The sequence below is a fragment of the Microtus pennsylvanicus genome, chromosome 13, assembly GCF_037038515.1.
Source record: "Microtus pennsylvanicus isolate mMicPen1 chromosome 13, mMicPen1.hap1, whole genome shotgun sequence".
NCBI lineage: Eukaryota > Metazoa > Chordata > Mammalia > Rodentia > Cricetidae > Microtus > Microtus pennsylvanicus.
The window spans coordinates 58,761,247-58,781,618 of record NC_134591.1 but is presented as its reverse complement, the minus strand read 5'-3'; the positions used below and the strand labels follow the sequence as shown (position 1 = coordinate 58,781,618).

The following is a 20,372-nucleotide window of genomic DNA, read 5'->3' as shown; positions in this document are numbered from 1 at the left end:
CACTTAGTGGTAGAATGAAAGGTGGTTGGTTATAAGAGAATTGTTTAGAAGTTCAGTAGCCAGTTAGCCTGGAATACACAGAGCAGCAGTAAACAAGGTAGAAAGGGAAATTTCCAACTCCTGAAAGTTGTTCTCTGGCTGCCAAGCACAGTGGCACACATGTCCTTGTACACTAATAATAAAAAATGGAAAGAAATTCTAGACATAAAAGAACACAGAGTGTAGCGCACGCCTTTAATCCCAGCGCTTGGGAGGCAGAGGCAGGAGGATTTCTGTGAGTTCAAGGCCAGCCTGGTCTACAAAGGGAGTTCCAGGACAGGCTCTAAAGCTACAGAGAAACCCTGTCTCGAAAAACCAAAAAAAAAAAAAAAAACCAAAAAAAAAAAAAAACCAAAAAAGAACACAGAGTGTAGTGCAGCTTCTTGATAGGCACCTTTTTTTTTTCCTGGATGGGCTCTGTTTGCTGGCTCCTTTAAGAGAGGTCTTCCTGACTCAGCATTGACAGTGAAGACTGCCCAGCTTCTTTAGGGGAGGGCTTTCTGGTTCATGCTAGTTGCATGATCAGCTCTGGCTCTTTCAGGAGGCCGAATACTTAAATGGCGTCTGTGAGCAGTGTGTTACAAATTGCTTAATGGTAACATAGACCTGTTCTGACCCTGGAGCTGGGGCAGTGAACATGCCTCTGCCATGTAGGACTGGGCGGAAAGCAGGGCCACAGAGTTGGTCCTAGCCGTGCTTGCTTAGCATTAAAAAAAAATGCTCCTGATCAAAAAATTATTATCAATATGCATACAATAAAGACAAATTCAGATAAAAAACACCTCTAAATGAGTCACAGAGCTGGATAAATGTGAGTAGGCTTGAAAGAGAGAGAATTTATAGATAGTTATAAGAGTACAGTCATAGATTAAAGGAGTAATAATAAAATGAATACTAAACTTGTAAAAAAGTAAGAGTGGGCTGGAGAGACAGCTCAGAGGTTAAGAGCATTGCCTGCTCTTCCAAAGGTCCTGAGTTCAATTCCCAGCAACCACATGGTGGCTCACAACCATCTGTAATGGGGTCTGGTGCCCTCTTCTGAATTGCAGGCATACACACAGACAGAATATTGTATACCTAGTAAATACTTAAAAAGTAGTAGAGTAAAAAGATAAGGCCACATAAAGAAATATTAACAGAGAGTCTAGATTACTGTGTTTTCTTTAAACTTTTTGACTGTAATTGAGCTAAGTACAGAGAGATATTTTATTGTATGGGCTGCTAAGCTAAACCAATGTATATATGTTTTAAAGGTATCTTGACTTCAAAAATTGAGTCTAAGGGTATATTACTGTTAGAAAAGAGGTTCTGCTTTTGTTTCCACAGAGGATAAAAAGCTATAGTTTCCTTACCAACTAATATGGTTTGATCAAACAAGACCCGCTAAAGCAATGGACCAGATGATCCAACATCCATGACAGCTTCAAGACTGCTGCTGTCTAAAATGGACCTACCACACAGGATACCTCATAAAAGACCTGATTAATAAGTAGTCTAAAAATCAATGCCCAAATTGCCTAAATGATTATTTGTAAATGTTTATTATAACAGTCAAAGGGGGATATAATATAGAGATGAATACTTTGCGTTGGTATGGATCTTGGTTTATTAATACAAATTTAAGGTCAATTTTGTTATGTATATTTCTGCTCTTGATTAAATAAAGTATTGTGTTTGTGCAGCTCATCTAAAAATGTAATGTATAGTTCAAAAAATACAGATGAATAGATAGTCATTTATAATCAAGCTTGTAATCATGCTAGTTAGGTTTTCTAGATATACAGAGATATATTTCAGATGAATAGGTATTCTTTAAACCTTTCAAAGACTAACAGAATATGGTATTTAAAATGTTTTAAAAACTTAGGACTTTTCATGACAAGTGATACTCATCTCCTGGAAGCAGCATCTACTTCAAGAGGATGATGGGCATCGAAGAGGCTCCTTATGGAGTTTGTCAGCCATTTGGGCAAGAAACTGCTCTTGCTGGGACTGCTTGATGGTACGCTGTATAAACTGGACATGTAGGATTCACACACACACAAAAAATGACTGCTAAAGTTGCCTAAAGAAGGTGAGACAGTCCTTCTGCGTTCCTGCTTCATATTATCTGCCAGACATTCTGCAGGACACAGGAAAAAGTGACTGACAAACTGCCAGTATTGACAAAACTGTCTTTAAAGCTTTCTGCTTCATTAAAAAGTCTGCCAGATGCTATGAGCCTGTAGGCTAAAGATAGATGCCCAATGTTACAAAAAACTTTGGGTGACTGTCTAGGCAGCGAGATGTCTCTGTCAATTCTAGAGATATTAAAGTTGCTTACAATGCACTTCCTGCTTACGTAGGTAGTATTATATGCTTCTAAAATCTTTAATGGAGCTAAAAAAAAGATAGTTATAATTATAAAAAGTAAATCTAAAACTTTAGACTCACAAAAATAAGATAAATAATATTTTCTGTAATTTGCCAAATGTAAATGGACTAAATATTTTAACTATAATTCTTGCTTTATAACTGTTTTCATTATATGTAATTTTAGTATGTTAAAGTTAAAACCTTCCATTTTGTTTAGACAGAAAAGGGGAGGTGATGTGGGGTTCCTTTCAGTATGCTGTGAATATGTTTTATTACCATTGGTTAATAAAGAAGCTGCTTTGGGCCTATGGCAGCACAGAATAGAGCAAGGGGGGATTTCTAAGCAGAGATAGAAGAGAAAAGAAGGGGATTCAGGGAGATGTCATGTAGCCGCTGTAGGAGACAGATGCTGGATGGAACCTTCGTATAGGCCACAGCCTGCTACCACATCTGACTTTTTTTTTAAAGATTTATTTATGTATGTATTTTATTTATATGAATGCTCTATTAGCATGTATACATACATGACCGAAAAGGGCACCAGACAGAAGTCAACAGATCTCTTTATAGATAGGTTGTAAGCCACTTGTCCTTGCTGGGAACTTGGATCCTCTGAGGAGCAGCCACTGCTCTTAACTAATGAGCCATCTCTCCAGCTCCAATTTTTGTTTTTATTTATTTATTGGTTTTTAAAGTAAATTATTCATTATTAGCAAATATTTGATTTGTACACTTTCTTATATACCTATGTACTTAGGGTCATATTAAAAGTTCTTAGACAAAGTGGTTCACAAAGTAGCTTTTTTTTATTTATTGAGACTGTATAATGTTCTGTCTGCATGTGTCCCTGTAGGCCAGAAGAGAGCACCAGATCTCATTACAGGTGGGTGTGAGACACCATGTGGTTGCTGGGAATTGAACTCACAACCTCTAGAAGAAACAGTCAGTGCTCTTAACCTCTGTGCTATCTCACCAGCCCGAACTTGTTGTTTTTAATTGATAATTTTTTTTTCATACAAAATTTTCTGATTGTGGTTTCACCTCATCATTTTCTTCACCCATCTAGCTCCTTGTCCCCTTTCTCTCTTTATTTAGGAAAAAAAAAACAACCAAAAACCAAACCAGGCATATAAAACAAACCAGAATTATATATATATATATATATATATATATATATATATATATTTTTTTTTTTTTTTTTTTGGTTTTTCGAGACAGGGTTTCTCTGTGGTTTTGGAGCCTGTCCTGGAACTAGCTCTGTAGACCAGGCTGGTCTCGAACTCACAGAGATCCGCCTGCCTCTGCCTCCCGAGTGCTGGGCAGAATTATATTTAAAAAAACAAAAAGCATGAACAAATACATATACAGAGAGACACACCCATACACAACAAAACTCTTAAAAACACAAAATTGGAAATCATACCATACAAGCAAAGGACCAGTAAGGCCAAAAAAAAAAAAATTAAAAAAAAAAGTACCTGAACAAAGCAATATGAGACAGAAAATTTCTAAAAATACCATTGAGTTGTATTTTATATTGGCCATCAACTGCTGGGCATAAGTGTGTTATATATATCTAGAGAAGCTCAGTTGGAAGTGTGTTATGTATATCTAGTGAAACTCAGTTGGAAAAGACTAATTTTTCCTTTGCAAATGATAGTCAGTTGAAGATAGCTCATGTCCACTTCCTCTTTCTGCACTGGAATTCCATCTGACTTGGCTGTGTGCAGGCCGTATGCATGCTGCAATAAACCTGTGAATCCATGTGCATTAGTCCTGTTGTGTCTACAAGACCCTGTTTTCTTGGTGTTCTCCTTTTCCTCTGACTGCTTGAATCTTTCTGCTTCCTCTTGCATAGTTCCTGGGCCCTTAGGAGAAGGCTTTGGCATACCATTTAGGACTCAGTATTCTAAAGTCTTTCACTCTGCACATTGTCTAGTAGAGGTTGTTTGTTTAGTTCCTGTCTACTGATAATGACTGAGACACAGATGGGTTTGTAGAATGTTTTTGCATATTACATGGTACTAATACATATATTTATTAATATATTTGCCTATGTTACTGGCTGGATTTTTACATGAGGTAGAAAGAATGTGGTTATTTTTCTTTTTGAGATTGTCAAGCCTTGCATTATACATGGTATAAGTCTGTTCATTTTCTTGGAAATTTTAAAATTTTTTCAGAGCTGAATAGTGTTCTATTTTATATAATACAGCAAATTTTCATTATCTATTTGTCTGTTGAGGGATAAATAAGTTAAGTCTAATTTTTTGCTATAGTGAATAAAGCAATAATATCCGGGCTTACAAACATTGGCTTGCAAATATTTCTCTATGGTAGGGCATGGAGTTTTTTGGGTGTATGTTTGAGAGTGAGATAGGTAGGTCATATGGTAGTTTTTTTGATAAATTTCCAAACTGCTTTCTACAGTTGCTATATTAATTTGTAACTCCATCAACAGTGAATAAGGGTTCTTTCTCTTCATAGCCTCTCCAACATTTGTTGTCAGGTTTGTTGATGGTAGACAGCCATTCTGACTGGGGCTATCTCAGAGTAGGTTTTCTTTTTGCTTTGTTGTTGTTTTTTGAGGCAGTGTTTCTTTGTGTAGCCATGACTGTTTTTGAACTAGCACTGTAAACCAGGCTTCCTCGAACTCACATAGTTCAGCCTGCCACTACCTCTCAAGTGCTGGGATTAAAGGCATGTGCCACCACTGCTTGGCTTTTCCCTTTTTTTTTTGTTTTTTTTAAATGTTTATTTTTATTAATTAATCTCATACTACATTTCAATGAAAGTTTACTCTCCTTCATGTCCTCCCAGTCCCTGTCATAGGTATTTCCTCCCCCAACCCAATTTAGTTTTATATTTCCATTTCATTGATGACTAGGGATTTAAAAAAATGCTTATTGACGATTTGTACGTGTGTCTGTGTGTGTACTTGTGTGTGTTTTATTTATTTATTTTTATTATTTTTTTTTTTTTTGGTTTGTTTTTTTTAAGATACGATTTCTCTGTATAGCCCTTGCTGTCCTGGAAATTGCTTTGTAGACCATGCTGGTCTCAAACTCAGAGATCTGCCTACTTCTGCCTCCTAAAACTGAGAATAAAAGTGTGAGCCACCATGCCTGACAGCCTTGTTTTACATATGGGTCCTTTATTATATTCCGTTGGTCTACCCCATGCCAGTATCAGACTGTTTATCACTTTAGCTCTATAGTATAATTTAAGATCAGATATTATAAAACCGCCAGTGTTATTTTTACTCCTTAAGAATGCTTTGGCTATTTGTGATATTTTGTGGTTCCATATGAATTCTTGTATTTTTTTCTGTACCTGTGAAATATGACATTGGGATTTGACTTGGTATTGCATCAAACTTGTAAACTAATTTTGGTAGTATAGCCATTTCACAATATTAATTGTACCAATTTAGTAGCATGGATTATCTCTCTGTTCTCTAGTATCTTCCGTGTTTTCCTTTTTTAGTATCTTGAAGTTTTTGTTTTTAAAAGTCTTTCATTTCTTTGTTTAGATGTATTTCTAAATACTTCTGTGGGGGGGGTTATTTTGAATGGAATATTTTCCTAATTTCTTTTTCTTAAATATTTATTTTATATGTATGAATGCTTTGTTTGCATATATGTATGCACACCTAGTATCCAAGGAAGGCAGAAGAGGGTATTGGGTCTTCTGGAAGTGAAACTAGAGGTCTGAACCATTGAGGCATCTCTCTAGCCCAATAATTTCTTTTCTTGAGAATAGACTGTTGGTATAAATGAAGGCTACTGTTTTTTATTTGTTTTTTTAATATTGATTTTGTGTTGTAATAGGAGCGGCAGGGCTACATCCCCAGCACCCCGGCCGCCTGCTAGCTTATGCCCCGAAATAACAACACACAAATTGTATTCTTTTAAACACTGCTTGGCCCATTATATCTAGCTTCTTCTCGGCTAACTCTCGCACCTGGACTAGCCCATTTCTAATAAAGTGTGTAGCACCGAGGTGCACTTACCGGGAAGATTTTAGCCTACGTCCATCCTGGGCTGGAGTTTGATCATGTCTGCATCAGAGAGCAGAGCTATCGCGTCTGCCTGGGAGAGGGGAGCATGGCGTCTCTGCTCCAGAGCAGAGCTGTTGAGTCTGAGCTCACTTCCTTTTCCTCCCAGGATTCTGTTCTGTTTACTCCACCCACCTATGTTCTAACCAATAAAATGGGCCAAGGCAGTTTCTTTATTAGCCAATGACCTGCCTCCATCAATTTTGTATAATTGATATTGCTTGCCAGATTCAGTTAATTATTAATGGATGTTGGGAGTTTTGATAACATCTATATTTTGTAGGTAAGATTGCTATGTGGTTGATTAATGATGGAAAGAAAAGTTGGGTAGTAAGGGACAGTTAGGAGCCAGGTTTTCCTGTTTTTAATATTTTCATATTAAATTTGAAGATTCTAGTGTTTTAAATATATTGTGCTCAATGTACTTTGTTAAATCCCCAGAAAATACTTCTGAAAATCAGAAATTGCCAAATAGCATAGTTATGTAGAATTAATTTGGAGTATATTACTAAACAGTAAAAGTGGCTTCATATTGAAATACACAAAGGTGACCTGATATCAGTTTGTATTGCTTATCAGTGTGATTCTCTCCCAAAAATGTTCTATCATTAAGTCTCTGAGAAATGTTGTGGCTCATGCTTGAAATCCCAGCACTTGGAAGGCTAAAGCAAAGCAGAGTACCATGAATTCTAGGAGTAGTGGCTTCTGCTTCATTCCAGCTCCTTGTCTGTTTTAAAGACCTAGAATTACTCCATACTTGACTCTACTCGACTAGGTCCCACACGCTCAGCAGTAGCCACCACTGTAACATGGATGACTTTGATTTTAAGAATACCAAATTTCAGGGCTGGAGAGATGGCTCAGTGGTTAAGAGCATTGCCTGCTCTTCCAAAGGTCCTGAGTTCAATTCCCAGCAACCACATGGTGGCTCACAATCATCTGAAATGAGATCTGATGTTCTCTTCTGGCCTGCGAGTTGACACACAACAGAATATTGTATACATAATAATAAATAAATAAATAGAATACCAAATTTCTTCCGGTGAGTATAAAGGGATTCCAAAGAGTAAGATTGAAATATTTGAGAATAATGATATTTTTTTCTCTCTTTTTTTTCAGTTTGAACAGAAAAGTGATGAAGTTTTTGATGAAATTGTAGAGAATTGTAAGTACTATTTGAGAAAAAAAATGGTTATAGTTAGGCTATTTCTGGATTCAGCATTTAACCATTAGGGTGTTTAGTTAGTGTTGAATTGTGGGATGGTCCAGTTCGATTTAGCCTCAATGTCATTATGTTGAGGTGTTTAGATTCTTTTTTATTTTTTGCAAATATTCTTTCAGTTTTTATTGTGTTAAAACATAACAATACTGTGCTGATATGGATTGTATAGCTTGTACTTTTTTTTCTCTTTAAAGCTTTTGCTTAGTTTGCAGTCTTTTTAGATGTTGTGTGATAGATTATAAAAGTAATACATTCAATTGCAGTACAGAATGAATAAAGTGGAAAGTAAACATATTACTATTTTCAAAAGATTTAACTAGCTTTAAGAGTTTAATATATATCTTTCCAGACTTTTTCTATGAATGTATACATGTGTATGCTATATGAGGTTTATGTTCAGGAACCACATGAATATTATTCCTGCTTTTTTTGTTCAACTGTATAGACATCTTTCTGTGCTCATGGCTATAGACCTATTGTATGTATCCTTTTAATTGCTACTGAGTATTTCATTACAGGGCTGAAATGTAACCAGCTTCCTTTAAATAAACATATAAACAATTTTAAATTTTTGTTATAAACAATACTGAATATGTTTTGCTATCTACACTGCTTATTTGTTCAAATACTTTTGTAGGATAAATACAAAGAATGGAATTGAGTTTTACAGGATGTTCATACTTGTTTATGTATGGCAAATTTGTCATCTAGAATTCTTTAGGGGAATGCATTTTTTTCTTTACATTTACCTGCTCTTCCATGTTTCTGAGTACCTTCCTTCTCCTTACAGTTAGTTTGGTAACAGTTTTTTTTTAGTGGTAACTAATAATTACTAATTCTCCTAGTCTATAATGGGTTTAGCTATTGAATGTTCTTTTTGCAAGCAGTAGAGTCTAGCTAGAAGAAGCATCTGTCTGTCTCTCTGTCTGTATCTATCTATCTATCTATCTATCTATCTATCTATCTATCTATCTATCTATCGTTTTGAAGATTAAGTCTAGGACTTCTCATAAACAAGTGCTCTGCCATGGAATGATACTACTTCAGCCTCAGAAGAGAAATTTTAGATGTACAATGAAATATTTCACAGTATTTAATGAGGAAGTAAAGAGCAAGTCTTCAGCAAAAGATCATGGGCGTCGTTTCTTGTAGTGTTCCTGGAAAGCAAGTTTGTTTGATTGACTTTTTTTGAGACAGGACCTTACTATGTAGTTTGGGCTTCTCTGGAGCTCAGTATATGTAGACTAGGCTGGTCCTGGACTTAAAGAATCTTGTCTGCCTTTGCCTCCTGAGTGCTGGAAATAAAGACATTTACTAGTATGCCTAGCTTGATCGACTTTAAGCAAAGAAAGATTTATTCTTAATTTTGTTTCTGTGTGTGTCTTTGTATGTGCACATGAGTGCTGGTCCAGAGGAGTCCAGAGCATCAGATCCTTCTGAAGCTGGAGTTTACAAGTTGTGTAACATAGGTCATGGGAATTGAACTCAGGTTTTCTGCAAGAACGGTACATGCTTTTAACTGCTGAGCTATCTCTTTAACCACTTGATTGACTTAAATTGTTTTATTTTATGAATATGGATATTTGGCTTGCTTGTATATCTGTGTATCACATGCATGTCTGTATATGTTGGATCCTCTGAAGTTAGGGGTGTTTGTGAGCTGTTATGTGTGTGCAATCAAGCACAGGTTCTTGGAAGAGCATTCAGTGCTATTAATCACTGAGCCATCTCTCTGGCCTCTGGAAGTTTATCCTTTTGGAGTTCTAGATTAATTTTATACATTGTGTTCAAAAAATTTTTGTGTTTTTATTTGACGGTATGACAAAAATCACATATTGTAAAAGTAAGCTTAAGTCAAAACATTAAGCAGTCCTTTCAGTTTGGTAATTCAGTCAGCTAACAGAAATGACAGTATTGTAAACTCATTTGATACTGTTGTCAGTTTCAGTAAAATAAATAATATCCATATATACTAGAGTGGTATGAATTGATTTCTAGAGTAGAAATTTCCTGTCTTTTTTGTTGTTGTTGTTGTTTTTTTTGTTTTTCGAGACAGGGTTTCTCTGTGGCTTTGGAGCCTGTCCTGGAACTAGCTCTGTAGACCAGGCTGGTCTCGAACTCACAGAGATCCTCCTGCCTCTGCCTCCCGAGTGCTGGGATTAAAGGCGTGCGCCACCATCACCCGGCTCTTTTACTTTCTTATATGTATATTAATTTAAAAAGATTATGATTGAACCACCTTGATTTTTCTGCTCATCTTTGAACTCATCGTTGGTGGTCAGGAAGACAACCAAATATTAAAACAGCAGCTAGAGTTCATCCCTCCACTATTTTTTTTTTTTTTTTGTGGTTTTTCGAGACAGGGTTTCTCCGTGGTTTTGGAGCCTGTCCTGGAACTAGCTCTTGTAGACCGGGCTGGTCTCGAACTCACAGAGATCCTCCTGCCTCTGCCTCCCGAGTGCTGGGATTAAAGGCGTGCGCCACCACCGTCCGGCTCCCTCCACTATTATAGCTCATTTTCACTGCTTTTTTTTCTCTACTACATTTTTTAACCAAATAACTTTTAAATACCTCCTGTAAATACACTTTTGTTTGGGTCTGTGTATTATTAATAGAATTCCTACAATAAGATCTGCCTGCCTCTTTCTCCCAAGTGCTTGGATTAAAGACATGCACCACCATGCCCAGCTTCCATTAAAGATTTATGTTCAGGGGCTGGGGAGATGGCTCAGTGGTTAAGAGCATTGCCTGCTCTTCCAAAGGTCCTGAGTTCAACTCCCAGCAACCACATGGTGGCTCACAACCATCTGTAATGAGATCTGGCCCCCTCTTCTGGCCTGCAGACATACACACAGACAGAATACTGTATACATAATAAATAAAAAAAAAAAGATTTATGTTCAGTAAAAGTTCTTGAGGTACCAGCTCATCATTGAATAACTGCTAATATCATTGATAGAGTAAGATTCCTTGAGAATAAACTTGACAGATTTCAAAGGAAAAATGAGAGCATTGCTAATTTGTCATGAAATAGTCACTTACATTCAGAACATTTGTTTTGATAATTATACTAGTTTGTTAAAAGCTATATGTATATCTTTCTCGTTTAAATGGTAAAGAACAGTTTTATTTGGAAAATAAAGATGACACACAACCTTGGATAGTTAAATCATAGAAGAGTCAGAAATATACTGATGTCTTTGAAGATTTAGATTCCACTTACATACTTCTCATTCTTTCAAAAATTCTATTTTATTAATAGGAAAATAGTGAGTTTCACTCTTGTTATATATTTCTCTTATTTATTTTTAATTATAACTTAAATTTGTTATTGTATGTCCAGAGTAGGGACCAGGTGTATCACTGTACACATGGGAAGTGCAAAAGACAACTTTGGATTTGATTTTTTTTTTTTTCTGTTCACTGAAATGTGGGTTCTAGGGATCAACTCAAATCTATAGACTTGCTCAACAAATGTCTTTCCCTGAACTACCCAACTACTTCTGTCTTGTCTTTTTGAAATAAGATCTCACTCTGTATCTCAGGCTGTAGCCTCGAACTGTATAACCTAGACTGGTCTTAAAGGCTTGCCTCTCTTGGATTGGAGAGATAGCTCAGAAGTTAAGCGCACTGACTGCTCTTCCAAAGGTCCTGAGTTCAGTTCCCAGCAACTACATGGTGGCTCACAACCATCTGTAGTGAGATCTGGTGCCTGCTTCTGGTCTGCAGGCATACATGTAGGCCGAATACTGTATACATAATAAAAAAAATAAATCTTAGAAAAAAAAAACTTGCCTCCAGTACTTCTACCTTAGCTGCTGCTTCTTCTTTGTCGTTGTCTTTTTTTTTTTTTTTCCTGAGACAAGGTTTCTCTGTAGCTTTGGAGCTTGTCCTGGAACTAGGTCTTGTAGACCAGGCTGGCCTCGAACTCACAGAAATCTGCCTGCCTCTGCCTCCCTAGTGCTGGAATTAAAGGTGTGCTACCACCACTCGATTTGTCATCATCTTCTCTTTTTTTTCCCCTTTTTTCTTTCCCTCTCTTGTTTTTTTTTGTTTTTCGAGACCTGGTTTCTATCTATATATATCCCTGGTTGTCTTGGAACTTAATCGGTCTACCAGGCTGGCCTTGAACTCAGAGAGCCACCTGTCTCTCCTTCTTGATTGTTGGGAGGTTGGATCCTCCTCCTCCTACCCCGTTAATTGCTAGGTAAGAAAATGCCCTCCATGGTGGTAATGCATTCCTTTAATCCAGCAATTGAGAGGCAGAGGAAGGTGGACCTCTGTGGGTTCAAAGCCAGCCCGGCCTTCATTTTTTCCCACCAGCCATTTGAAATGTGAAAACAATGTAAGAGAATATTAGGTGTTCTTGAAGTTTTCACCAGGTTTTGTTTACTTACTTCCCTTTGTAGGTGATTGCGTATAGTTTAGGAATGTAAATTCTCAAGTTTTGTAGGAATACAAAATTCAAATCCAGTAGAGCAGTGGTGGTGCACACCTTTAATCCCAGCAAAGACCGAAGCAGTTGGATCTCTGTGAGTTTGAGGTCAAACTGGTCTATGGGACTACACAAAGAAATCCTGTCTGGAAAAACCAAAGAAAGAAAGAAACAAACAAAATTAATTCCTGTGAAAATTTCATTTGTTTACACTTTTGGCATTTGTTGTCACCTTAAGTCTGGCGCATACTTATATGTCAGACTTGAAAAATATTAACAAAATGGGTGTTACAATGTAACTCACTTTATGTGTTGTTATTTATTTTACATTTATTTATATTTGTGTATTTGTGCAGTGTGTGTTTGTTCCACAATGTATAGACAGGAGCCAGCCTCCAACTTGTAGGTATCTGTTTTCTTCTTTTACCATGTGGGTCCTGTGAATCAAACTCAGGTCACCAGGCTTGGTTTGGTTTCAGGTACCATCCTGCTTGTCCTTCATTTTGTTTTCAATTTGCATTTTCTTGATTAGTAGTCATTAATAGTTTTTCATGTATATTGCCATTTTAAAATTTTATGAGATGACTTTTTAATTTGCTGCCCATTTTCTGTTGTTCATCTTTATTGGGTTATGGCAATTCTCTAAATATATGGTACAATGGACGTTCTAGTTACTGCAGTAGTGTTTTTACCTCTGTGATATACTTTGCATATGTTGAATCTAATTTTAATGTAGTTGAATGATAATAAATGGATTAATATTTTTCTTTGTGGTTCAGATTTCCCCTTTGTTTTATTTTGGATAATTCTGGTTTTAGTTTGGAAAATCCTGGTTTGGAAAGGTAGATATAGGGATTTGAACTATAGTGCAGCTGGTAGAATACAAACTTAGCATGGCTGAAGCCTTAGGTTTATTCTCCTGCACTGCGTGGACCAGGCATGGTGATATACACTTGTAATCAACATTTCCTAAGTGGAGGCAGGAGGATCAGGAGCTCATGGTCATCCTTAGGACATAGCAAGTTCAAGCCTAGTCTTAGATATAGGAGATTTATTTAAAGCTAAATAAATAAATTAAGCAAGATCAGTTATATTTCAATCAATGATCATTGGTTTTGCCTTTTTTATTTTTATTTTTAATTAATTTTTTTTTGTTTTGTTTTTTGGTTTTTCGAGACAGGGTTTCTCTGTGGCTTTGGAGCCTGTCCTGGAACTAGCTCTGTAGACCAGGCTGGGCTCAAACTCACAGAGATCCTCCTGCCTCTGCCTCCCGAGTGCTGGGATTAAAGGCGTGCGCCACCATCGCCCGGCGGTTTTGCCTTTTTTAAAAAAAGATTTATTTATTTTATATGTGTAGTGTTCTGCTTGCATTACATGCCTCCACACCAGAAAAGACATCAGATCTTATAGATGGTTGTGAGCTACCATGTTGTTGCTGGAAATTGAACTCATTCCCTCTGAAATAATAGGCAGTGCTCTTAACCTCTGAGCCATGTCTCCAGCCTGGTGTTGCCTTATTTTTTTGTTTGTTTTGTTTTTTGATGCAGAGTTTCTTTGTATAGTCATGACTGTCCTGGGACAGCCTGGGTGTATACAGACCAGGCTGACCTTGAACTCACAGAGAACCACCTGTTTCTGCCTCCCGAGTGCTGGTATTAAAGGCCTGAACAGTCACACCTGGCTTCTGATAAACTTTTAAATTTAGTGTTGGGTAGGATACTTTTTCTTTTGTCACAATGTTAATGAATTTTTTTAATTACTCTGTAGTAGTAGATACCTTCTTCTTAATGACGTGCAAAGCCACTGCTTGATTTTTATTTGTACCAGTACCAGTCAAAACCATGTTAAGTTACTTATATAATGTCATCACAGTCTGATGAGAAACATCCCTAAAAATTGAGCATTTTGTTCGTGTTCATAATACATTTTGGCTAAATTTTGTAGTTTGTTTGAGACAGGGCCTCAATTGGCCTCAAACTTGCTTTTGTGGCAGAGGACAACCTTGAATTTCTGATCCTCCTGCCTACATTTCCTGAGTGCTGGACTTACAGCTATGTGTCTTTATAGTTGGTTTATGTGGTACTGGGGTGAATCTAGCGCTGGGGTTTTGTGTATTCATGGCCTGAACTCCTCTGGTCGAACTGAGTCCTCTTGCCATGTTCTTAGCAAAACAAAACCATAAAACAGCAAAAATGTACTAGAATTTGGTTGGATTTGTCTTAAGCGTATGTCTGTCTGAATCTTGTCCATGAACTTGTTAATGTCTTGTAGATTATCTAAACGTGATGCCTTGTAATTAAAAAAATATTCTGTAAAGAATTTTATGATACTCCATATCAGGGTGGGGATATAGATCTGAATGGTAAAGTGGTTGCCTTCCCCACATGAGACACTGGGTTGGGTATCCAGTAAAAGAAGAAAACAGAAATTGTAATTCTCCTTGACAGTGTTATGTCCAGTCTGTGGGGACCCCAAAAGACCACCACGAGACCCACTCACCGAAATGCAAAAGCAAGGTTTATTGTGTGCATGATCCAAGCCAGCAGGGACTTCGTCAGCACAGCTGTGAGAGGAGATACCTCGCCCTTCTAGAGGTCATTATTTAAAGGCAAAATCCAGAAAAGTTACATTAGCAAGGTGTGTGGTGGCAAGTGATTCTGTCTACAACGGTTGGAAAGTTAGGAATTTCCTTTAGATGGTCTGTTCCTGGGTGGTGCATGGGTAGTCTCAGTTTGTGGTTTTTCTTGCAACCAGGTATTGCCTTAGGGAAAACTACTGAGACTCAGGCCTCTTTTGAGCTTGTCATGTCTGGGTCCTACAGAAACAGGTATATACTTTTCTGAAGAACCTATGGTTTTCATTTATATTGTATTTTAGTGGAGTCTCATGTTTCCCAAGGTAGTTTTGAACTTGCTATGTATCTGAGGACGATCTTGAATAACTGACCCTCTTGCCTATACTCTCTGTGTGCTGGGATTGTAGGTGTGAGCCAGTGCACCTGGTTTTGTTGCTAGGGATCAAACCTAGGCTTCATGCTTGCTACATGAGAACTCTACCAACCAAGCTATATTCCCAGCTAGTGAATTAGTGTTTTTATTATATATTTTTACTAATAGCAGGTTACATGCTATGCTAATTTTATTATAAACACCTTTTTAATCATTAAAGTTTTGTGATTATTTTGTTCCTATTACAAGAATGGTCTAAATAACTCATAATACCCTTAATAAATGTAGCAAGATTTTATTTTTTGTTTTTTAAAAATATTTATTTATTTATTATGGATACAAAATTCTGTTTGCATATATGCCTACAGGCTAGAAGAGGGCACCAGACCCCATTACAGATGGTTGTGAGCCACCATGTGGTTGCTGGGAATCGAACTCAGGTCCTTTGGAAGAGCACGCAATGCTCTTAACCGCTGAGCCATCTCTCCAGCCCCCTGTAGCAAGATTTTAAAATAAATTTGTCTATAGTGATGTACTTTAGAAACATCTAATTTTTTTTCTTTCAATGATTGGTCAAATCTGTAATGGAAAAATTAAAAATGCTGAGGATTTCCGGTGGTGGCAGGCAGCAGAAACGCTAAGGTCCCTAAGCGGACCATGTGGCAGCAGGCGGGCAAGAGACAGAGACATGGATAGGCACACCATGCAGAGTGAGGTTGGATATTTATTCAGTGGCTTATGGAGGGGTTAGGGAGAAGAGGAGGAGAGGGGGGAAGGGAGAGACAGAAGAAGGAAAGGGGAGAAGTGGGGAGAGGCAGAAGCTGCCTCTTCAGAGAGGGAGAGAACTCAGGCTGGAAGCTGAAGGTCAGCCTGTCTCAGCAGACGGGAGGGAGTGGGTGTGGCTTGTCTCTTAACGAGACAGAACAGATCATTACAAAATCACATAATTTCTTTTTTGTTTTGTTTATTTTCAGTGCTGGGAAATTAAATTCTTCTTACTCTAACTTTTAGGACTTCATTACATAACATTCAAGGTAATAGTCACCTTTGACTGATGATTCCACTTGAACTAGTTCTTAACATTTTGTCATTTGGTGATAATTGCTGTTGATTTTTTTTTATCAAATAGGTTCCAGGTGCATGCCTTCAATCTCAGTACTTAGGAGGCAGAGGCAGGCATGTCTCTGAGTTTGAGGCCAGTCTGGTCTGTATAGTGAATTCTAGGACAACCCTGACTACATAGAGAGACCTTATCTCGAAAAACTGAAGCCCCAGAAAGAACCAACGAGATTAGGAAGATGGTTCAGTGGGTGAGAGTGCTTGCTCTATAAGCGTTAGGACATTAATTAGACTCCCTAGTATCCACATAAAAAGCTGGGCACTAATGCCGGTATTTGGAGGGGGTGGTGACTGTAGACAGGTGGATCCTTAGAGTTATTACTGGCCAGCTAGCTTATCCAAAATAGTGAGACTTCTGTTAAGTAAGAGACCCTATCTCAAGGAAATAGCTGAGAATGATAGGGCAAAACACCGACATCTTGCTCTGACCTCTGTATGCCTATTTACTTGACATTCATATGTATACCATATACACCTTCCCACCACTACATCTGTATACAAAATCAATTACATTCTCAATCTACTCCCAGGAATGGCTGAAGATTAATACATTTATATTGTGTATCTGTTAGTTATCGTCTTAAAGGATTTTCTTATACAATTTGTATAAAGTTGAAGTATAAGGTTCTGTGTGGTTTTGATCAGTCTGCCTCCTATGATCAGCAGATTAATAATTACTTTTTGATTAGAGTTTGCTGATAAAACCGAGGGAGTCTCTGTCCCTCCCCTTCTTTATTCTTTTCATTCCTTTTCCCTTCTTCTTTTCTATTTCACAGGACTTTGTAGTTCAGGCTGACCACCAACTTGTGATGCTTCTGTTTCCATTTCCTAAGTACTAGGACTGCAGGTCTATGCCTTTTTGAGATTCCTTTGCTTAAAATTATTTTTAAAAATTATGTTTACTTTTGTGTGTGTGTGTGTGTGTGTGTGTAGGTCGCAGGATAATTTATGGTAATTATGGTAGTTGGTTATCTCTTTCTACCATGTTGGTCCCAGGTATTGAATTCAGATCATCAGGCATAGCAGCTAGTGCCTCTACCTGCAGAACTATCTTGTCTTACTAGCCATGAAGATTTTAAATTGTGAATTTGCCTTTTTTTCCCTGTGGGTTTTTTGTTTCTTTCCTCCTCCTCCTCCTCCTCTTCTTCTTTTTTTTCTGAGACAGGATTTCTATGTGTAGCCTCGACTGTTCTGGAATTAGCTCTGTTTGTTCAGGCAAGTGAATGAGATAAGAGTGGCAAAACAGGCAAGAAAGGAGACATCCTTAAAAGAATTTTCAGGAGCATCATAGGAAGGACAAGGTGGGAAAGAAAGGCTTAGGAAAAGGGGCCATAAATAGGAATCTTGCCAGGGTGAGAATTCCAATAGTATGGGAAGGGGTAAGTGCTATGGTGACTTGTCAATCCAAGGGTGTCCCTAAATGGGAACAGACTTGTCAGATGCCCAGGATTTCCTGGACAGGTGTACTTTGTTCATGGGGTAGGACACTCAAGAGGGTGTAGGGAGGATACCTGACATACCAATCTGACTTTTTTGTAGTAAGTAATAGAGAGACAGAGTAAGGTTCCAGAAAGCCAATGAGAGACAAATCAGGCAGCTTCTAGAGGACACTTACTTGAAGAGTTGAGGAGAGATGAGTGGATAGAAGGGGTGGAAGAGAGAAGGGACTGAAACGACAGACTCTAAAATTTGGAATCAAATATCGATGGTGGCAAGAGCCAGCAGAAACAAATGATCAGTTCCCAGGAGGGTCAGTTTGGTTCAGTTAGGAGAGAAAGGTTCTCTCTCTCTCTCTCTCTCTCTCTCTCTCTCTCTCTCTCTCTCTCTCTCCCTCCCTCCCTCCCTCCCTCCCTCCCTCCCTCCCTCCCTCTGTAGGCGTAGAGGGTGGGGATGCAGCAGCACTGTCTTTCCTAGGTTTTATCGTCAAATGTAAGCAAGAACACAGTGAAACCACCAAACTTGGACCATTCCACGGGTAGAAAAAATGGTTTATTGGGGATCTATCTGCCAAGACTAACTCTCACTTTGTATGTGTGTACATGCATGTATGTGTGTGTATGTATATGCGCACCGAGCACATGTGTGTACAAACGTATGTATTCGCAGAGAGTAGCAAAATGATGGAAAAGCAAATGGGTGGGAGTCTTTGAGCTGATGCAGGCTGTTTGGATTGACTGGGAACTAGAGTCCACTGCTGAAGGGGTAGGTTAAGGGAGGTTCCTGGAGGACAGAATCTTTAGACTTCTGTTTACCCAGTAACAACAACAGTCTTTCTATTTAAGACATTTTTACTAGCACTGCTATTTTGGGAGGCTGCTTTGGCCCTAACACTGTGTATTAGGGTATTGATATCCATGTTCCCCTTTGTTTTTTGTTTGTTTTGTTTTTTTTGAAGCAGGGTCTCTGTAAAAAAAAAAAAATGAGAAAAGAAAAAGAGAAAATGATGTCATTTTAAATTCCCTATTGACAAGGGAGAAAAATTTAAATGAAGAGCCAGCAAAAGTGCTTGATGTGTAAAGCACTTGTCATATAAGCCTGGCAGCCCAAGTTTGATCAAAGGAATACATAAAAGTGGTGAAAACACACTCCCAAAATTTGTCCTCTGACTTCCACATACAAAGTGTAACAAGGAGCCTGGCATTAGAGGCACATGCCTTTAATCCCAGTGCTTGGGAGGCAGAGGCAGGTGGATCTCTGTGAGTTCGAGGTCAGCCTGGTCTACTAAACAAGTTCCAGGACAGCCAAGGGCTACTACATACAGAAGCCAAATATTGAAAAACCATAAACAAACAAATAGATATGAAAACAACAACAAAAAAAGGAAGCATTCATTGTGTATCCTGGCTGGCCTAAAACTCACAGAAATCCACCTCTAAAGGGTGAGATTAAAGATGTGCGCCACCACATCTGGCCACCTCACTTTTAAAAGTAACTGTGTAATAGTCTGTCAATGTATGTACTGTAATTAATTTGCTTCACTGGTGAAAAGAAATGTTTCCAGTCTGTTTGTCTGCCGGTCTGTCTATCTGCAAAAATTCTTATGTAGCTCAGACTGGCCTTAAACTAACTTTTTTGTTTATATTCATTCCTATCATCAGTATTTAACTGTAAGGGTTGGGAAATATTCTTTGCTAAGGATTTAACAGTAAAATATTTTAGGCTTTCCAAAGTCCACATTTAATCTCTGCTACAGTCTTTTCTCTCTCTATTTTATGGTTTGGGGGTCATAGTTGCTAACCTTGTCCTGTAGCATTCTTGTCTTACTGTCATTCTGTAGCTCATTGTATTATTAATTGACATTTCTCTTCCTATGTGTGGAATGTTTATTAAAATTCTTGCTTTTATATGTTTTGGTTGTTTATTGCCCTTTGCGATGCAGTACAGTGAAGTCATTTTAACTTTTATCCTTTGTTTTTTGATTAATTTTATTAGTGTTTGTAGTCGCATTTTTATTTTATATTTTTATTCAGTAAATTTGTGTTTTATACTGATACTTTTTGTCATTAAAATATTGGCTATTACCTTTTGACTTAATAATTGTAACATGGCTTCTCTTATTTTTCTTTTTTTTTTAATTATTTATTATGTATACAACATTCCTTCCCTGTATGCTTGCATGCCAGAAGAGGGCACCAGATCTCATTACAGATGGTTGTGAGCCACCATGTGGTTGCTGGGAATTGAACTCAGGACCTCTGGAAGAGTAGTCAGTGCTCTTAACCTCTGAGCCGTCTCTCCAGCCCCCTCTTATTTTTCTTTTAATGTTTGAACTTAGATTTATCTGGAAGTTATTTCCGGGTGAGTTTCATGACAAGTTTTTCTGAATGCCTGTCTCTTTCTGTCCTGTTACCTGTTAATGTAAATAGGTATCAAAGTTTCTTGCAATATTATTTGTTAGTATTGATTTTTTTATTTATTATAGAACTTAAATTGATTACCTTATTACATGCATTTCATTCATGAAACAGTTTGAGAGTACATAGTACATGGCTTGCTCAATAGAGAAGATGACTTTAGAATGCTTATAGCTGGTAGAATGCTGGGCTAATCTCTTTCGATGATGTTTTAAGCAATTGGAAAACAAGGCTATGAAAATATCTCCAATTTTGTTCACTCTGTGCAGTCTTTCATTTCCTGCCTGTCTCTGCTGTGTGCCATGAGAAAGTAGGCATGTTGATGCCTCACCTGCGAGTTCTT

At 37.7% G+C, this 20,372-nt stretch overlaps 1 protein-coding gene across 5 annotated transcripts in view; it reads left to right on the top strand.

The window, feature by feature from the left end:
* Positions 1-20,372, top strand: part of LOC142834129 (zinc finger MYM-type protein 4) — a 114,826-nt gene that overhangs the window by 22,484 nt on the left and 71,970 nt on the right. For 4 of the 5 annotated variants that reach the window (XM_075946255.1, XM_075946250.1, XM_075946254.1 and 1 more), the window contains exon 2: positions 7,571-7,616. In XM_075946255.1, the coding sequence (XP_075802370.1) occupies positions 7,571-7,616 (46 nt within the window). Of the gene's footprint in view, positions 1-7,570; positions 7,617-16,030; positions 16,091-20,372 lie in introns of those variants that run through there. The other variant, XM_075946253.1, reaches the window with a different exon arrangement.